This window comes from Miscanthus floridulus, chromosome 12, assembly GCF_019320115.1.
Source record: "Miscanthus floridulus cultivar M001 chromosome 12, ASM1932011v1, whole genome shotgun sequence".
Taxonomy (NCBI): domain Eukaryota; kingdom Viridiplantae; phylum Streptophyta; class Magnoliopsida; order Poales; family Poaceae; genus Miscanthus; species Miscanthus floridulus.
The window spans coordinates 17,945,236-17,964,748 of record NC_089591.1 but is presented as its reverse complement, the minus strand read 5'-3'; the positions used below and the strand labels follow the sequence as shown (position 1 = coordinate 17,964,748).

The 19,513-nt window shown below is 44.0% G+C and overlaps 1 protein-coding gene across 4 annotated transcripts; it reads right to left on the bottom strand.

Moving 5' to 3' along the window:
• Nucleotides 1-1,731: 1,731 nt before the first annotated feature.
• LOC136496663 (uncharacterized) lies at nucleotides 1,732-14,226 on the bottom strand. Of its 4 annotated transcripts, none has more exons than XM_066492392.1 (10): nucleotides 13,290-14,226; nucleotides 12,886-13,187; nucleotides 6,083-6,152; nucleotides 5,865-5,983; nucleotides 5,064-5,789; nucleotides 4,823-4,978; nucleotides 4,493-4,724; nucleotides 4,336-4,406; nucleotides 4,141-4,263; nucleotides 1,732-2,511 (listed from the first exon to the last, which is right to left on the bottom strand). In XM_066492392.1, exons 1-10 carry the CDS (start codon nucleotides 14,002-14,004, stop codon nucleotides 2,143-2,145), a joined length of 2,883 nt encoding a protein of 960 aa, XP_066348489.1. In that variant the 5' UTR covers nucleotides 14,005-14,226; the 3' UTR covers nucleotides 1,732-2,142. The 4 variants fall into 4 exon arrangements, with proteins under 4 accessions (XP_066348489.1, XP_066348490.1, XP_066348487.1 ...); XM_066492393.1 differs by having other exon boundaries at nucleotides 5,865-5,929; nucleotides 13,290-14,225; XM_066492390.1 differs by having other exon boundaries at nucleotides 5,064-5,983.
• Between the last annotated feature and the right edge of the window lie 5,287 nt (nucleotides 14,227-19,513).

Sequence of the window (19,513 nt, the reverse complement as noted above, 5' to 3'; positions counted from 1 at the left end):
CATTCAATCATCTAAAACCCACTAAAGGGCTAGATGCAACTTCACCTTCACATATCCAGGGCTTCCTCTTGGCACTCATAGGCCTAACATTCATGACTTCAGTTCTCTGCTCAACAAATTTGAACAAAGGCTTGGTGGAATCAGCAATCTCCTTTCTTACCATGGGAGACTTATTTTGGTAAACTCGATTTGTTAGCTTTATCTACCTTCTACATGTGCTGCCTGCAAATCCCCTAAAGGTAACCAATCACATTGATAGATATAGAATGCATTGTCTCTGAGGTGACATCAATAGGAAGGGCTCATGTCTTGCTGCCTGAGAAACAGCTTGCCGACCAAAAGGTCTTGGAATTACCAATATCCAAAACCAGAATACAACCCTCCTTATCAAGTATCTTGATAAATTTTATAACCATGCAGACATACCCTAGGTACATTTAGCTTGGACAAAGCTCTACCACCACCCCATACAAGAGGTCCAGTTCGGTCCTTCTGGTCGAAGGATGTTCTCAAGTTAATAGAAAATTTTAGAAACCTCACCACTTGCAGCTCAGGAAAAAATTGCTCTATCAGCTATTTCCTTGACAACTCCCCATCCAGAGTCTTTAACCTACCTTTGTCCATTGCAGCAGCAGAACAACTAGAGGAACTGCAAACACTAATTGAGGAGAGCAGCTGGGGTGAAAATACAGAAGATACTGGAAGTATAAGTGGGGGATCAGATTTATACTCATCTAAAAAGGCCTATGCTCAGCTCCAAGGAATCAAAATAGCCTCACCTTTGTTTTCTTGGCTCTGGTCCTCTTGCAATCTTGGGAAACACAAGTTTTTCTTTTGGCTTCTTTTAAGAGAGAACTTGCTAAGAAGGAAAAACAGGCATCTAGATGACTGTGTTGTGCAATAACTTGTGAGGAAACAAGTTTCATCTCTTTTTTTTTAATGCCCCTTTAGTACTGCATGCTGGAATTAATTCTATCTCAATCCACTAGAACCTGGCTCCGAAACCCCTAGACATGGTGATTTCAGCAAGAACCATCTTTGACAAATCCATTTTTAGAGAGATCATGATCATAGCGTGTTGGGTCATTTGGAAAACAAGAAATGGAATCATCTTTGACAGAGAAACACATAGCCTCAGCAGATGGAAGACTACTTTTAAAGAGGAGCTTGGTTTGGTTTACATCAAAGCCAAGCATGTTAGGAAGGTAGAATTAGAGTTGTGGTGCGAGAATTTCTCATAGTTGTAAATCCTTTTCTTTTTTTGAGCTTTGCAAGCTATGTAAAAAGTAAATACTCTCTTTTTTACATAATACAAAAAAAAAGGTAGGGGCCTCAACAATTTCAAAAACAATATAAAAATAAATTATATCTTTTAAATTATATTAGTTTTTTATCCCGTCACAATGCACAGGTATATTAACTAGTTACTTCCTATATTGATGTCAAAACTGAACCCAAATAATATGAATATGACGAACTAAAACAAAACAGAACCAAAATATACATGAATTGGACTCACATGAATCTTAATACAACTTATAATTTGTAATCATTGGACACATGAATCCTAGGACAACTTATATTTTGAATCAAAGGTGCACATAGTTTGTGGAGCTGACGAACTGAAATGAGATGAATGAAAACGAGCCACAGAAATTGAATACTAGTAGTTTGCATATTACAGGTTACATGCCTTAGCGAATAGACAAGTGGTCAAAAACCAGAACAGAGTTATTTAACATAGCAATCCAACAATTTATCATAATTGACACAAAAATGTCTACTTAATTCCCTGATACACAAGACGGTCCGTTAGTTATTACATTAAATAAACAAAACAACATTTGTTATCAGGCAACTAATTCTATCATAATAGCACAAGGCTAAGTTCTGACTAACAATATATACACTATTGCTGAACATAACAACATATTTGTTAGAGACGAACTCAGGAGTCAGGAGTCAGGACTCAGGACGATTCGTTTCCTGCTCTCAAGGGACAGTGATGCAGACTGCAGTGACCATTTTTCTTTTTGGTCCAAGATATGTAGATGGATAAAAGAAATACATCAAACACTGACCAAAATGAAAATTCGCCACAAGATTCAGTTCCAGTCATATGCATATACCACCAGTTGAATCCTATGAACTTGAATCTGCACCCTTAGCGTCTATGTAACCACCAATTTCTGGGGCAACAGAATTATCTTCTTTGTTTTTGTCATCCATGGGGTTATTATTTCTGTCACTACTGGAATCAGACAAGGTGGCAGCAGCATCTTCTGAGGAAGAATCAATGCTGGATCTCTTCCTTGTATCCCTGACTCTCCTACCTTTGAGCTCAAGTCGCCTGCGTTTCCGACCCTTCCATTTGCCCCTAGGCTGGTCATCCCGATGCAAATCAGCACTCCCGTCTGAATCCCTTTCAGGTCCGGTTCTCATGTTCTCTGCTTCCAGTACGTCAGCCAACAATGAGTTATTTTCCCCTTTTTGCCGCTTATTTGAATTCATCTGAAACAAAAGTCAGTTGAAATGATTCTTCAACATCAAACTAAGAAGAAACAGAAACAAAATCAATAAAATAAATCAGCAGCTATCAAATCAAACCAAAAACAAAGAAATTGTTAATACTAAAAAGAATACTACAGTAGATAAACACTATTTCTGAGACAAAATGGAACTTCTAAATTGGACAGTTTAGATTACTATTGCTGATATCTGAAAGTCTACTACTATGGGTAGTTATACACAAGCACCCTAAGGCAGGTTTCTCGGGAAGGCATGGAAGCTTACTAATGATGTCACATAGCATATACAATCATGGCACAAGACTAGGCACCCAATTTGGTTAATGTTATGACTGAAATTTGAAAACATGAGACATTTAGCAAATAACAAGAACAATGCTAAATGACAACCCACATGCTAGAACACAATCAAATCTACGTTCCATGGCGTGCAATGAGGGGAAAGGGAGTTTGGAACATCACAGAAGTAACTATGCATCGGGCTGCAAGTGGGTACTCATTGGTGTTTTCCAGGTCAGTTAATTATGTTTTTTTTTCCTCGAACAACGTAGGAGAGCTGCATGTCATTTCATTGAGAGAAAAGAGGTACAAAGAAGATGAGAGTAAAACAGCCCCATCCAAGCACACCACACTCACACGCTTAGGAAAAAATATAAAGTAACCAGACTAGCACCCCAATGCTAAGAATCAGGGGCAAGTGACCTTAAGTAGGAAATGGAACTTAGAAGCACCGGTCCACAAACAACACTCATCAGACACATTTTGAAGCAGGGCCTGAATGTTTAGGAAAATACCCTCAAACACACAGGCATTCTGATGCTTCCAAATCTCCCATGATACAAGAATTATTAGAGAATTGAGCCCATTATGCATCTCCTTGGGTATTGACCTGATATTGCTGCTCCACCAGCCCAAAAAACAGGAGGTACTGACTGAAGGCGCCAAGGCAGCCAAATTCAGTGGAAGTGTTCATAGCCTAGTGGTTGTGACTCATGAGTACCACCTCCCTGTGGGAGCAAATTTCAGGGTTGGATAAAAAACCTCCCTCGCTGGCAACCCATAAAACAGTGCCAGGGCGCCGACCTGTGGCAACGGTGGCAGTCAGCCTGTGTCAGCAGTGCAGTCCTACCAGGGGTAGTGACGGAGTGCCATAGGGGGGGGGGGGGGGGGGGGGGGGGTATCAGTCGGTTGAAGATTAAGGTTTCTTCTTGCAAACAATGCTGTGGGGGCAGTATTTTCTTCCCTCGCCGGCCGAGTTTTTGAAGGCAGAAGTTCAGTTTGCGGAAGATAAGGAACCAGACGTGCTGAGTAAAAACACAGGAGATGAGAATGTGCTGAATTGATTCTTCAGCCTGGTCACAAAGCGGGCAAGTAGATGGATGAGGCAGAGTCATTTGGCAAGGCGATCAGCCATCCAACACCAATTATTGATGGCCAACCGTTTTAGTTCATTCCTCCCCCTAAATTAATTATGTGGCATGCCATTTTAGTTCATTTTAGCAAGTTTTGAGTCAACCCAATGACCCAAAACAAGTGGAGCTTGCATCCTTACTCCATACAGGAAAGTGCAACCAGATAAAATGACAAGCAATGATGAAGCCCATAAACTTACCTTTGAAGCTTGGTCAACAAGGTGAGCCCATTCCCTCCTCTTCCTTAGACAGTCGTTGATGGCATCCACATAGCTGCGATACACAGAATCTCCCCCATTGGATTTCCTTGAATCCCTGAAATGCTGAAAAGTATAATATAATCAGCATGAGCACCCAGAATATAGACATGTGCTTATACTAAAAAAACTGTATACCTGATGGATAGCGTCACAGAGTTCCCCATATGTTATATTCCTGTCTTTACTGATAATTTCATCAATCAATCCTGTACGTAGAATATATGGCCACTTACAGACTTTCACAGTATACAAAACCAGATGAAATGGGCAGTCTGAACTCTGAAGTACATACCAGGTAAATTGTGTGAAACAATAGTATCCATCAAATCATCCTTTGCTAAACCAGTGTTGGCACCAGTTGAACATATGCCACGATTTTTCTGTTCTGATGCTATATTTTCAGCTGATCTGCATGAGTCTTTCACAGGAGCATGCTCTGTGCTAGAAACTCTATGTCTTTTTTCTGTCCTCTTGGTGTCCTCGCTATCTTTTAATGAATCATCTCTATTTCTCTTTTTTATAACCTGCACTCCCAGGGAAGCATCACAACATTAGAAACCAAATATGGTGAATCGGCATAAAAAAGGTAGACTTTATGTCCTCCAGGTGCTAGTAACCTTACCGCTGCATGATCCCTTCCTCCATGTGATGAATACCGCTTAGAAAAAACAGAAGCTCCAGTTGGATGAAGCATCTGTGCACCAGCTGCTTGATGGCAACGTGGCACCCTCGGTACTCTGGGGGAGCTGTTCAATTGTTGATGCAACAATAATGCAAGCTACAGAATTGTTTTCATAAAAAAGTGAGAAAAGAGGAATTTTTCACTAAAAAATTGGAGTTGGGACAATTTATGATCTTCATACCTGTTCATCGCTCAATGGGGCAGCCGAATCAGATGCACGCAGCTCAGTTGATGCTGAATTATTGGAACTATCTTGTGTGACATTAATGATGCGCTGGTGGATCTTGTCCTTTTTCTGGGAAGAACTAGAAGCTACTGCCTTATTACGAGACTGAAGTGATGGCACTTCTCCATGGAATGATCTTGCTGAGGTGCCTCCAGTGAGGGCTATCTTCTGTGATTGCTCCTTTGGCACGGGTAATCTATTTTTGACTGTAGACACATGTATTCTACTAGCTTGAGATGATTTTGGAGCAGAAGGCGGTGAGCCTTTTAGTTGAACTTTCTCAGAGTACCTTGTCACTTCCTGGGAACTATCTTCAGAAAATTTCACGGAATCATGTTTGCTGACAGTTGGTGAGACCAACTCCTCTTTCTTTGAACAATCACTATTCCCTGATGACGGTTCTTTAGACGCCAAAGAGTGTGATAACTCAGGTGGTATAGAGATAGAACCAGAAAAGGATGTACAAACTTTTGCAGAACCCAAAGTTGAGTTAGGATTCTCAGCAACTGTGTGCCTCGGATTTTGTGTTTCAGATTGCGGATGTTCATGGCATTCTGAACCATATGTTGATTTGGATGAATCTTTTTGGACGATTGAAAAAACTGCAGCTTCCCCTAGACCTTGCTTATTGCTTTCATGGTCATCACTCACTAACTCGACAGAGTGAGCTGTCTTGTTTTCCTGAAAACTAGGCTCAGTTTTAATAGTCTGTGGTTTTGACTGACCAATAAGTAAATCTGGTACACCAGCAACAACCTGCAGATTTGAAGTTTGATTTGGTTGCTTTTGAACGCCCTGCATGTCTTGCACTTTGATAGGACCTGCATGGATTATCATATTTCCATTAGATGGTTTGCCATCACCTGTTCTGATAACTGCAGAATGTTCCAAGCAACAAACATATAAGTAGCACTACTCGGTTTCATAGGACCAATATTTGTGCATCAGGTAAGTATCTGGGGAACTTGAGTTACCTGAACTTGTTATGCCAGACCTTGAGCCCATAGTGTGATCCCCTTCTGGCTGTTGCTTATACATTGTAACCTGCATTGTGCCAAATAATGTAGCAATTAACTTAAAAGAGTAAATAAGAAAATAAACCTAGGCAAACTAAAAGTTATAGATTATGAAACTACTACTTTATTAATTTACAATGGAACTGTAAACGTGCAGTCATATTGAAAGCATGAGAACACAAATAAATCGGCTTCAAATGGCATGGTACTGCAAACTAAATCTCCACATATGATGGCAATATATATGTTGTTTACTGTTTACTCCAAAGGCTGTGAAAATGGCGGAGAAAAAGGTTAAATAGATAGCAACCCTGCCATGCTTTCTCATACCAAATATATATTGTAGCACTAGAACTAACAACTGATACACTACCATGAACACATCAATAATTAACAAAAAACATTACAATTTCACTACAGCAATTTAATTAATGCAAAACAAAAATGCATCAACAGAGGTACAAATCCTAACAGAAAAAGAAGAAAGCACTACGGCAAGTATCTCCATCTCTTTTCTGATTTCATTTGGTTATGAAACCTTTGATCCATTTATTAAATTGCAGTGCAGTAGTTTAATTAAATTACAATCAATATGGCAAATTTCTCTACAATAAATGTTACTACTAGCTTTGATGCCCGACTTATCGTGCCTCTGCTTTACAACAAAACATTGTTCTATCAATATGTGCATGACAATTGAAGTCTCAAGCACATATCTAAATGATTTTAGGCACATGATGTAGTTATAATTCATCTTGAGAGGTATGTGACTATGTTCACCATGATCCCCTCATTGATGGTAAAAAGAAGTGTTCAACATTGTTTCTTCTTGAACCGACACGAGAGCTGCCCTTCATTATATTAAGGAGAAAATATACAGCGAAAGAAAGAAAGAACAAGCCCAGCAGGGCCTTTATACACATAAAACTAAAAAAAAAGGATTACAGAAATGCCATGTATAAAAGCAAAACCAGGTAGGTGAGCTAAAACCAAACAACACTCAGGCCAAAGAGATTCCAACTCAATGGTTCCTGCAGAACGATTCTCCACTAACCCCCCTGAATATGGTGTCGAACGCTAGGGTTCCTTCACTCAAAGACACATTTCGTTACGGTGTTTCCAAATGAATCATGCTACCAACATGGCCAAGGAGTACAAATCCTTGTGCCAATGAGAATCAACCGAAAGTGAACCACGATTTTTACACGTGAGTGTTCAGCATTTTTATTTTACTTGTTTTGGAACCTGGAAGCCCAATTGCAGCTCTAAGACTCTAATGACATGGCAGGGCAAGAGATATTAAGATATTTCAGACAAACTAAGATATTGTGCCCATAAAAGCCAACTGTTCTTCCATCTCACTGCAACTAAGACTCACTCAGTGAAAGGTTTATAACAGATTTTCAGAAGATGTATTGGTTGCAAAAAGTAGGCGAGGGACAACTCAAAGTCGAATTACCTCCTGGAGGCGTGATTTGCTTATTACTTATCAATAGAATAATAATTGTTGAAAGGGGGGTGTAAAAACATTAGAGCAAGCCAGAACATGGGAGCATACAGTACTAAGCAAATACCAAGGCTATTCGGTCGCATTCTATGCAGCCAAGAATCAGAGTTTCTGAGAAGTTGCTCAACTAATAAATACATTAACTTGCCAACCACAAAGCTTCGGAATCTTCAGGCGCAGGTGTGCCATCGATGTGAGATAGCACACCGAACTTGCCAATGAGGGTGAGAAAGAGTTCACACCAGGTGGAGTAGTTGGGTGGATCAAGTTCTAGAGCGAAGGGGATGTGGGTTTTGACATTGATTGTAGCAAGTGCCGAAGCAAGGCTCGGGGCAGGTGGAGGGGGGAAGAGCAGCGACGATGGCTGCGGCCAGAGCAGCGGCAGCCTGGGCATCGTCGTCCATGGATGGAAGGAGAGGGGGGCGTCGCGATGGATAGGGCGACGGGAGAGGAGGAGGTGGGTCACCTAGCTGATACCATGTGAGAGGAATAATCCCTGCTGTTCCATTCATTGATCAAGAGTTTATAAAGGAGTTACATGACTCTTCCACTACTAAGACTCTTCATTCTAGACTATACAAATTCTAGGCTATTCATATCCTAATAGGACTAAACATGCATTCTTAAACCACTATGTTTTATCCTACAAACTCCAAATCCTTCATGGATCTCAGAGATGGAAAGGTGCAAATGGGCCACAAGTGTCCCATGTAAATGTGTAGGTCGAATTTTCAGGGCTATGACATGCAGCATACCAGCGTTTCATTTCCTGTTTTGCGTGTATTTTGTTCACTGTTGATTTTGGAATTCATATGATTACATTGGTACGGGTCAATAGATTTCTTTGAAACATACAAACATAAGAAATGGAATAGGAGTTTTGATTGATAAGAGCCTCAAGAATAGTGTGGTGGGAGTGAGAAGGCAAGGAGATAGGATTATATTAGTCAAGCTTGTCATTGGTGATATGGTCTTGAACGTAATTAGTGCGTATGCCCCCCAAGTAGGCCTCGACGAGAGTGCTAAGAGACAGTTCTGGGAAGACTTAGATGACCTGATTAGAACTGTACCTAGTAGTGAGAAGCTTTTTATAGGAGGAGATCTTAATGAGCATGTAGGTACTACAAGCGCAGGTTTCGAGGCAGTTCATGGAGGTTTTGGGTATGGTAGTAGGAATCAGGAGGGGGAGGAAGTTCTGGACTTCGCGGTAGCTTTTGACCTGATGATAGCCAACACTTTATTTAGAAAGAGAGAATCTCATCTAGTGACCTTCAGTAACGGACAACACTCTAGCCAGATTGACTTTGTCCTCACAAGAAGGACAAACGAGCATGCTTGGGTTGCAAGGTGATACCATGGGAGTGTGTTGTTTCTCAACATAAGCTTTTTGTGGCAAACTTTCGTTTTCAGGTGCGTGCCCGTAGGGATAAACAAGCTAAGATTGAAAGAACAAAGTGGTGGAAACTGAAAGGGGAGACGTCAGAGGTATTCAGGGAAAGGGTTATCAAAGAGGGCTCTTGTAAGGAAGAAGAGGACATAAACAACATGTGGGAGAAGATGGCAACCAACATTCGGAAGGTGGCCTCAGAGGTGTGTAGAGTAACTAAAGGAAGTGGAGGCGAGGCTAAAGATACTTGGTGGTGGAACGAGGAAGTCCAAAGGGCTATTAAGGAGAAGAAAGAGTGCTATAGACGCTTGTACCATGACAGGAGTGTGGACAACATAGAGAAGTACAAGGTGACAAAGAAGACTGCAAAGCAAGTTGTAAGTGTGGCAAAGGGTAGAGCGTACGAGAATCTTTACCAGCATTTGAGTACGAAGGAAGGAGAGAAGGACATTTATAGGATGGCTAGAGTTCGTGAGAGAAAGACAAGGGACTTCAACCAAGTTAGGTGCATTAAGGATGAAATGGAGCATTTCTTGGTGAAGGAGGATGAGATCCGACATCGATGGCAAGAGTATTTTGACAAATTATTCAATAGTGAAAATACGGACACAACCTTTCAGTTGGATGACTCTTTTGATGACATCAATAGGCGTTTTGTGCGGAGAATCTAAGAATCTGATGTCAGAGAGGCGTTGAAAAGGATGAAAGGAGGTAAGGCGATGGGACCGGATGGTATCCCAATCGAGGTGTGGAGATGCCTTAGGGACATAGCTATAGTATGGCTAACAAAGCTGTTTAACTATATTTTTCGATCGAACAAGATGCCTGACGAGTGGAGGAGAAGTATATCAGTACCGATCTACAGGAATAAAGGGGATATTCACAGTTGTACTAATTACCGGGGAATTAAGTTGATGAGCCATACTATGAAGCTATGGGAGAGAGTTATCGAGCATCGCTTGAGAGCAATAACACGGGTCTCTATGAACCAATTTGGTTTCATGCCCGGAAGATCAACCACGGAAGCCATTTTCTTAATAAGACAAGTTATGGAGCGGTATAGGGAGAAGAAGAAGGACCTACACATGGTTTTTATTGACTTGGAGAAGGCTTATGATAAAATACCAAGGAATGTTATGTGGTGGGCTTTGGACAAACATAAAGTCCCAACGAAGTACGTCGGGCTCATTAAGGACATGTACAACAATGTTGTGACTAGTGTTCGAACAAGTGATAGAGACACGGATGACTTCCCGATTAGGATAGGACTACATAAGGGTCAGCTTTGAGCCCTTATCTATTTGCCTTAGTGATGGATGAATTTACAAGGGATATACAAGGGGACATCCCTTGGTGTTTGCTTTTTGCGGGCGATGTAGTGCTAGTTGATGAAAGTCGGGCAGAAGTGAATCAGAAACTGGAGTTATGGCGGGAGACTTTGGAGTCTAAAGGTTTTAGACTCAGTAGAACTAAAACTGAGTATATGAGATGTGACTTCGGCACTACTACTTGGGAGGAGGAAGATATTAGTTTGGAAGGTCAAGTACTGCCTAGGAAGGATACCTTTCGATATTTAGAATCAATGCTACAGAGAGACGGGGATATTGATGAAGATGTTAGCCATAGAATCAAAGCAGTGTGGATGAAGTGGCACCAAGCATCTGGTGTCCTATGTGACAAAAGGGTACCACAGAAGCTAAAAGGCAAATTTTATAGGACGGCGATTAGACCTGCTATGTTGTATGGTGCAGAATGTTGGCCTACGAAAAGGCGACATGTTCAACAGATAAGTGTCGCGGAAATGCGTATGTTGCGTTGGATTTGCGGTCATACAAGAAGGGATCGAGTTCGGAACGATGATATACGTGATAGATTAGGGGTAGCACCAATTGAAGAAAAGCTTGTCCAACACCGGTTGAGATGGTTTGGACATGTCCAACGGAGACCTCCAGAGGGATCGGTGCGTAGTGGAATCCTAAGCCAGGATAGTAACGTGAAGAGAGGCAGAGGAAGACCGAAGTTGACTTGGGTAGAGGCAATAAAAGGAGACTTAAAAGGATGGAATATACCCAAAGACTTAGCCTTAGATAGGAGTGCTTGGAAAACAGCTATTCACGTGCCTGAACCTTGATTGCTTCTGCTGGGTTTCAACTCTAACCTACCACAACTTGTTTGGGACTTAAAGGCTTTGTTGTTATTGTTGTTGTATACAAACATAAAACCGTGAGCTTTGAACTGTTTGGCAGTCATGCAAGGTACAATTGATTATGAAATGACTGAGAAAACATTCTCGTCCTTGTTTTCCATAGAACTCTATTGAAGATGCTTCCTGTCACTTCCTGTGTAAGATATCTGCGCCAATTCTCAACTCTTTACATAGACAATTTGGCATTTCATTTCTCGATTAGGTCTAGAGAAAGCACCAACAGCAACTAGAATTTATGAAACCCTTACTGGACAGACTAAAATGAATTTGTATGGTACAGTTCAATCGTGGATCCAATTGTTTGCTTGCTTATAACACCCACTTGAGATTTTATCGCAATTTTTTTCTTAGCAGTGCTGCTCATTTAGCTATCTGTTGTAGGTACTATGGAAAGTATATATAAGCTCCATAAGATTCTATCAACATGCATATTATTGATATTCTCAATCTTTTAATTTTTAGTGGAGTACCTCGAGATGCTTCCCATCAGAAACCCATATGTATTGGAGCCATACAGTAAACACCCCACACTTATTCATGCGTTCGATACAGTGAGTAATAAACCACGGAAAAATTGTTTTGATATAATGCATGGGCACATGACTATTGACTAGTAGTGTGAGAGAAAAACAATATGTTCATGTTATGTCAGGATAACTAACTAGTTTATCTACAATAGTGGAGAGCAGTGTTGTATGGCAATCAATGTTTAAAATTGCTGGCTAAATCATTGAGCGGACACATGCCTCATAAGCTAAGAATCAATATAGCGCGCTTTAGTGGCCGCTAATCCAATGAGCGGATTAATTAAGAAAAGAGAAAATGTTAATGACTGAGAACTTCCAGCTGAGATGTCTGGGCCAAAAGGAAAACGTAGAAGGCCCAAAATCCTCCCGTGTCATCTAAGACGTCCAGGACCCACGTGACCTACATCACATCCCCATCCCCTTCCCTTGTCGGCCGCCGCATCGCTTCTATGTCTTCTTCCTTTGTTTCCACCTCCAATCCTCCCAAAGTCCTCTACCCATCGAACCCTTCTGCCCTGTGCCTCTCCCTCTCCTGCCCCTCATGGCTCACGCTCCACCCCAACCTCACCAGTGGCCATGCGCTCTCGGAGTTGACTAATCGTCACGTGTCTGGCCCTCCTTCCCATGGGGAACGCTGGCGCTGCCGTAGAGCATGAAGAGGTGGACGGAAGGGAAGCGCAAAGCTGTGGAGTGAAGCGAGAAAGGGCAAAGCAGAGGACGGCACTCTGACAGATACCCAGCAAGGAAAGGTGAGATGATCCTGTTCCAGCCAGAATCAAGAAAAGCAGCACTAAATTTCCTCACCGCGAAGCCTGTTTAGCACTGTTTAGCACCGCTAAAGTACTCATAGCTGAAGCAGCGGAGGAAAGTACCATTGTGTAGCGTCGATTCCCACCAGACGCTATAGCCTGCTATTTGTTATATTGACGGTGATTTAAACAGTTTCTGTGAGTCTGATCTTTGAAGTAGTACCAGGCCTTCTGAGTGCTAAGTTGCCAAAAAGTGCAAACTCCAGCAACACATCATAAAGTAGAAACAGCACAGCCATGCTATGGCACCAAAACAAACAAATCTACCAATCATACAGTTATGCGATGTATTCAGTAATATGCAATATATGTGAGATATACTAACCTCTACTCCAATAAACCCTGAGTGCACTTCTTGTTCCACCATAGATGATGTAGTTTGAACTCCAGATGAGACCTCCAACTTCTTGGGCACCTTTTTGCCATCCTTGCTCAGAGCCTCAAGAACTTGCTCACAGCTTTTCTTCTCCCCACTTGGCTCCAAGGATTCCTCCATCTTCTTCTTGGTTTGAGCAGTTAGCAAATCAGAACTGGCCATATTAGTTTCAGTGTGACCATCATCATGAATGGAATCCTGTATCCCACAGCCCTCACTCTGCTGACACCCATCCTTCCAACTATCAGGCTCTGTAGCACATAGGAGACCGACACACAACTGTATTAGAAAAAGAAGAAGAAGAATGATCTTTGTGCAGCAATTAAACAGGAAACCATGCCCAAACTATTTACCTCTCCTCTTAGCCTTGGTTAGAGGAGGCATTGCTTGCTGATCGCTATCAAGTTTCTTGCCACGACAACTCAGGCTTCGGACGTAATGCTTCTCCTTCTTCGGTTCAATGTCTATCAAAGCATCATCCGCCATCTCCCTGGGCTTCTCTCTGGCCAGCGCAAAAAGAGCATCAGCCCCATCATTATCGTCGGCCCAGGACGGGAACTCGCAGTAGCGGAAGCCAAATCTCTTGGGGACGTAGCCCGTGCAGCGCCACAGGGCGGCGGAAAAGGACGGGGCGCCGCGGAACAGAGCGCCGTCGCCCCCGCCGGGAAGCCCGTGGACGTGGACGCGGGCGGGGAGCGGGACCTCGGCCCAGCAGCGGTACAGCGGGGGCGGGCGGTGGGTGGGCAGCTCGGCGAGGAGCTCGGCAACTTCGGCCTCGTCGGCGGAGGAAGGGGCGCGCTTGGACCTCCGGCATTTGTGGCAGGAGAAGGAGGTGTGGACGCCGCGGACGTAGCGCGCGCACCGCGTGTGCACCCACACGCTGCACTCGTCGCAGCTGACCATCTCCTCGCCGTCGTCGAACGTGACGCCGCAGGAGCAATCCACCGTCCACGAGCCGTCCACCCAGTCATCGGCGGGGTTAGGGGCGGGGATGGGGGCCGCCGCCGCCGGCGGCATGGCGGGATGGGTCTGCGGCGGCTCCGGGCGGTGCAGGCGGCCGCCCTTCATCGGCGGCGGGGGAACCCTAATCTTAGGATCGATGCGGAATTGAGCTGTTTAACTGGTCGGAATGTTGAAGACGAGGGCGTCGACACCGGGACGCGGAATCGCGGATTCGACGGCTTTAGACGGACGGAACCGAGGAACGGATTTGGCGTCCGACGAATTTCCCCGTTCGGATACTGCAGTTTTGGGCCGATTTGCAAACCAACCAACGAGCGCGTGAACCGGCTTGGGTAGACCTGCACAGGTTTCCTTGCTTGACTGCGTTTTTTTTTTTTTTTTTGACTTTTGCTTGACTGCGTTTTTTTTTTGTGTGACTTTTGCTTGACTGTGTTGGGTTGGTCTAGGAAGGCCACTTCCGTTTCTTTTTTCTTTTAATAATAATTTCGGGATTTTTAGAGATCTCAGCAGAGATTTGGATGAAAAAACACACTCCAACCGCATCTTCAATTGAATATCCAGATATAGATATCTTCTCTCCCGGATTTCTCGCTAGCCAAAATGGAGAGTGAGGATGGCTCTCCAGACTACGCACAAAATATAGAAAAGCTATTTGTCGGGGACCAATATTAGGTTACCCGAATAGGAGGAGCTAATGACCATCAACATTGATTCGTCTGCGCGATCAAGAGCGCGACTATACCGCTTGCCGAGTCCCTTCTCGTCCGGCCACCGAGACCATGGACCCTGCCTCGTTTGACCCTCGAGGGTTGGCTCCAGCTCGGTGGACGCTGCGGCCGCGGGCCCCGTCTCGTCCGACCCCCAAGGGTTGACTCCGCCTCAGGCTAACTCCCGAGGGTTGGCTCCGTCTCGCCCAACGTCATGACATGACAGAAGGGCGCTTTGCGACCTTCCAGGCATGACAGAGCCCAAATAGTGTTGTAGGCGTCGACATTTATCTTACAGTGTTGTGGGCGCCACCATTTGCCCTCGGGCATGGATCCTGACGGAACCTCACGACAACCACTACGGTTCAGGAGAAAACTCGCATCACCTACAGTAACGGACGTGCAGTCACTGCGTTGTCTACTCCCTGTATGGCCATGGATCAGCACCTTGGTCCGCCGCGCCGCCCGCCGGGGCGGGATGAGACTTGACAACTCGCTGACAATGTTAGGACATTGCATCGTCAGTGAACAGACGCTCAGCTCAGCCCTGTCAGGGTCAGCGGGCATGCGCCCAGCGTGGGGCTATCCCTGCCACCGCCTGCCATGTCAGCGGGGCCCGCATAAAGGAAAAGGAAGACCCGACATCCTTGAAGGACCTCCTTTGCCTCTGGTTTTCTTTTTTCTCCCATCTGTAATCTCTGCTCTCTCTTGGCCTATAAAAGAGAAAGCAGGGCACCCTACTAACGGGATCAATTTCACCACATCACAACAGAACCACTAGCATCGAACCTCGAACATATAACTGAGCAGCAATCAAGCTCTCAGCACCCCTTCGACCTCTCCATCAGAGACTTAGGACATGTCCCTCTCTCGCCCGTTTATAACCCCTACTATAAACTTTTCAGTGCTAATAACATGAGCAGCAGCCATAAACTGGACATAGGGACATTCTGCCCGAACCAGTATAAACCTTGTGTCTTTTTAGCACATCATCCGGGCCAGACACGTAATAACATAAATTTACGCGATTGTGTTTACTCAAAATACCGACAATTGGCGCGCTAGGTAGGGGCCTTTGCGCGTACCGACATTAACATCATACCACAGATGGCTAGTCATGACATCAGTTGGGTCCTAGGCACACACGTGCGCTTCGGGGACCTAGACTTCATCATCACGGTGGGAGGAGAGTTGACATTGGCTCACGCCGTCATCCAACCTCTCCCCTCCATCGGCCTCGACACAGTTGACGAGGTGGTTGAGGAGCTGCAGTTGCATGCACTAGGGGCCCGCACCCCTAGAAACAACCAGCTCCTCGACTATGGGAGGCTTGAGCGCTAGCTCGGCGTCTCCCTGGGACCCTAGCTATCCTGGGAGGACCTATACCACCTCACCTTCTCTTACACCACCAACATGGCATGACTCGTCGGAGGGGAACCCCTCTCTCCGGAACACCTCATCCAGTGTGGCAGAACCTCCTAAATTATAGGGCCCACATGCACTGTCATTGTCCCATGACTTCTGACGACTATGCATATATTCCCGGTAACTTAAGAAGCATGTCGGGTGTCCTCGGGAAACCCGAATCATCCACGATTTCTTCCGAGCAGGATCCATCACAGAGTCATTGCAGTATTACAACAGTTTATTCATTAATATACATCAGAGTAAAATAGCGAAAGTCTTACAATAACTTAGTTACAAAATAGTTGTTTCACAAACTAAGTACGATTATTATTACAAACCATAGTAGTGGAGTAGTTTTAGTAACATAAAATAAAACACACAAATAAAGTACCCTACACAAGGGCCACACATTTACTTGTCATCTTTGATTTGAACAACCATCATGCAGCACGGTCCAAAGCAGACCTGCTCGTGAGGCTCACCTACAACAAGGGTTAAAGAACCCTAAGTACAAAGTACTCAACAAGACTGAACCGACGTAAAACGGAGAAAACTCAGGAATATAGGCTCGGGGATTCAAGGTAAGGCTTTAGCAAGAATCAAGGTTCTTTTGCGTAAAAGCTCTCTAACAAGATTCTTTCTTTCAACATTTAAATCTTCATACGGATCATATATAAAGCTGACATGATCCATATTGAGATCGTGAACTTCATATCAAACTCTTTCTCAAATCCTACTCAAGTTCCATTTGTTAACTACAATGATGAACAGTGGGTTGAGTCTCCATAACCGAGGAGCAACGATGATTCGAACCAATTATAACCCAGTTGGGGATTCCTAATCATACGACATATGTAGGTCCCTGACCTACATATACCAACCTACAATCAGTTTCTCTAAAACAAGAATAGGTCCGCGCCACCCGAGAGCACAGTACTCCACCAATCCAGCCCATTGCCATGTGGGTACATGTTACTCTCACCATCTCTCCACTCCTAGTGCGTGAGTAGCCATTCTCATAATAGAATAGCCGAGTTAAGGCTTACCGGAGTATGTGGCCAGTACTATTGAAAGCTCTAGTTTGGTTTTGGTGAATTGATGAAACCCTAAGTGCTAACCTAGTTTATCAAGTGACCATGAGATAGGTAGCACACTTCAAGTGGAGAAGCTAATGAAGATCATAGCATGACAATGGTGATGGCATGGCGATGATCAAGGGCTTAAACTTGAAAAGAAGAAAGAGAAAAACAAAAAGATCAAGGCAAAGGTATATTTTGTAGGAGCTATTTTGTTTTGGTGATCAAGACACTTAGAGAGTGTGATCACATTTAGGTTTGATAGCCGTACTATTAAGAGGGGTGAAACTCGTATCAGAATGCGGTTATCAAAGTGCCACTAGATGCTCTAACTCATTACATATGCATTTAGGATCTAGTGGAGAACGAACACCCTTGAAAATATTTGTGAAAATATGCTAACACATGTACACAAGATGATACACTTGGTGGTTGGCATATATGAGCAATGGTGAAGAAGTTAGAAGTGAAAAGGAGTTTGTCGCGCAGACGCTGGCGTCGGTCAACTGACCGGATGCTGGGTCTGAAAGCACTGGACGCTGAATGCCTACGTCCGGTCGCGCTGACCAGGCGGTACAGTGCCTTGGGTTAACCACCGAATGCTGGACTGTGTCCGATCGAGGTGGACAGGACGCGTCTGGTTGAGGAAAATCGGTTTTGGACCCTTACTGTACTCGACCGGACGCTGAGGCTCCAGCGTCCGGTCAGTTTTGCCGGAGCGTCCGATCAGCTTAGTAGCCATTGAATTCTGATGAACAGCGTTTGAAGCCAGTGACACGTGGCGTCCATCAGTGGACCGGACGCTGAGTCTAGGGTCCGGTCAGTTGGATCGGAGCGTCCGGTCAGAGCGCAGTGTGCCTAGTGAAGGGGTACAACGGCTCTATTTCATGGGGGCTTCTATTTAAGCCCCATGGCCGGCTATGGCTCACATCTTTGGCCATTTTGCTTGTTACTCTTGGTGGTTACCGCCACCAAGACGGCTTGGAGCAGCGAGGATCGTTGAGCGGAGGGTGGTGATTATCTCCGGCTCCGGTCATGGTGATTGTGAGGGGTTCTTGACCTTTCCCCGGCGGAGCGCTAAAAGGTACTCTAGTGAATTGCTCGTGGCTTATGTGATCCTCATCTTGTGTTGGTTGTGCGGCACCCTATTGAGGGTTTGGCGTGTGAAGCCAATTAGCGCGTGAACCTCCAAGTGAGTGAATCGCCACAACGAGGAGTAGCTTGCCGGCAAGTAAGTGAACCTCGATAAAAATCATTGTGTTCATCCTTTGATTCTGAGGTAATTGGTCTTCATTGTTATTCATCCTTGTGATTGATTAGTTCACTCCTCTACACGGCGGTATAACTATCTTGATCACTCTCTTTATATTATCGCAAACTAGTTGATAAGCTCTTTAGTATAACTAGTTGTGAGAGCTTGCTTACTTGGTTGGTGTGGCTCTTTAGTTAGCCTTTGAGAGCACACTAACATAGGGTAGTGTCATACCTCTTGTGTGAATCGACACTATCTAAACTAGAATTATGGTAAGTGGCTTGCATTTTGAGTAGGCTAGCGCAACACTTGCTTCACCTCATAATTGTTTAACCTTTTATTAAGTGTTGTTGTAGAATTTTTTATTAGGCTATTCATCTCCCCTCTAGCCATTAGGACCTTTCAAGTGGTATCAAAGCTAAGGTTACCATTATTTAAGGCTTAACAACCTTCGGTGTTAAAATGGCTCAAATCAACAACACCAAGAAGCCACCCCAATTTGATGGCACAAATTATCCTTATTGGAAGTCAAAGATGATAACACACATCAAGTCAATCAATAAAAAGGTGTGGAAGGTGGTAGAAACCAAAATTGAGATTGGTGATCCGAAGAATCCCACCACCGCCGAAGAAGTGCTTCTCCAAAACAATGACATTGCTCTAAGTGCCATTCGTGATGCAATTGATGAAAAAACATTTGAGCAAATCAAGAATATTGAGATGGCACATGAAGCTTGGAAGAAGTTGGAAGAATCATTTGAGGGCACTCAAGCTGTGAAGGGTGCAAAGGCATATATCCTCAAAGAAAAGTTTGCAAGCTTCAAGATGAAGGAGGATGAGAGTGTGCCGGAGATGTTTCATAGGCTTCAAGTGCTTATCAATGATCTCAAAGCACTTGGAGAAATGGTGAAGGACAAGGACTTCTCCTACAAGTTCTTGAGATGCTTACCCTCAAGATTTGGTACATTGGTCACTATTCTAGTGAGGAGTAGTTTGGACACCATGATACCAAACCAAGTGTTGGGAGATATAATGACCGATGATACTTATAGAGATGATGATGAGAAGGAAGAAAAGGATAAGAAGAAGGATGAGAAGAAGAAAAGCATGGCATTCAAAGCCACATCATCCAAGGGCAAAGCAGAGCAAGAAACTTCAAGTGAAGATGAATC

What these genes read in the sequence shown, in the direction of transcription:
- LOC136496663 (XM_066492390.1), bottom strand. Translation starts at nt 14,004, where the DNA reads ATGAAGGGCGGCCGCCTGCACCGCCCGGAGCCGCCGCAGACCCATCCC. An exon ending in GAGGAAGGGATCATGCAGCG is followed by an intron (nt 4,725 to 4,822) that starts GTAAGGTTACTA and finishes CTGGGAGTGCAG; the next exon opens with GTTATAAAAAAGAGAAATAG. An exon ending in TTGTTGACCAAGCTTCAAAG is followed by an intron (nt 2,512 to 4,140) that starts GTAAGTTTATGG and finishes CTTTTGTTTCAG; the next exon opens with ATGAATTCAAATAAGCGGCA.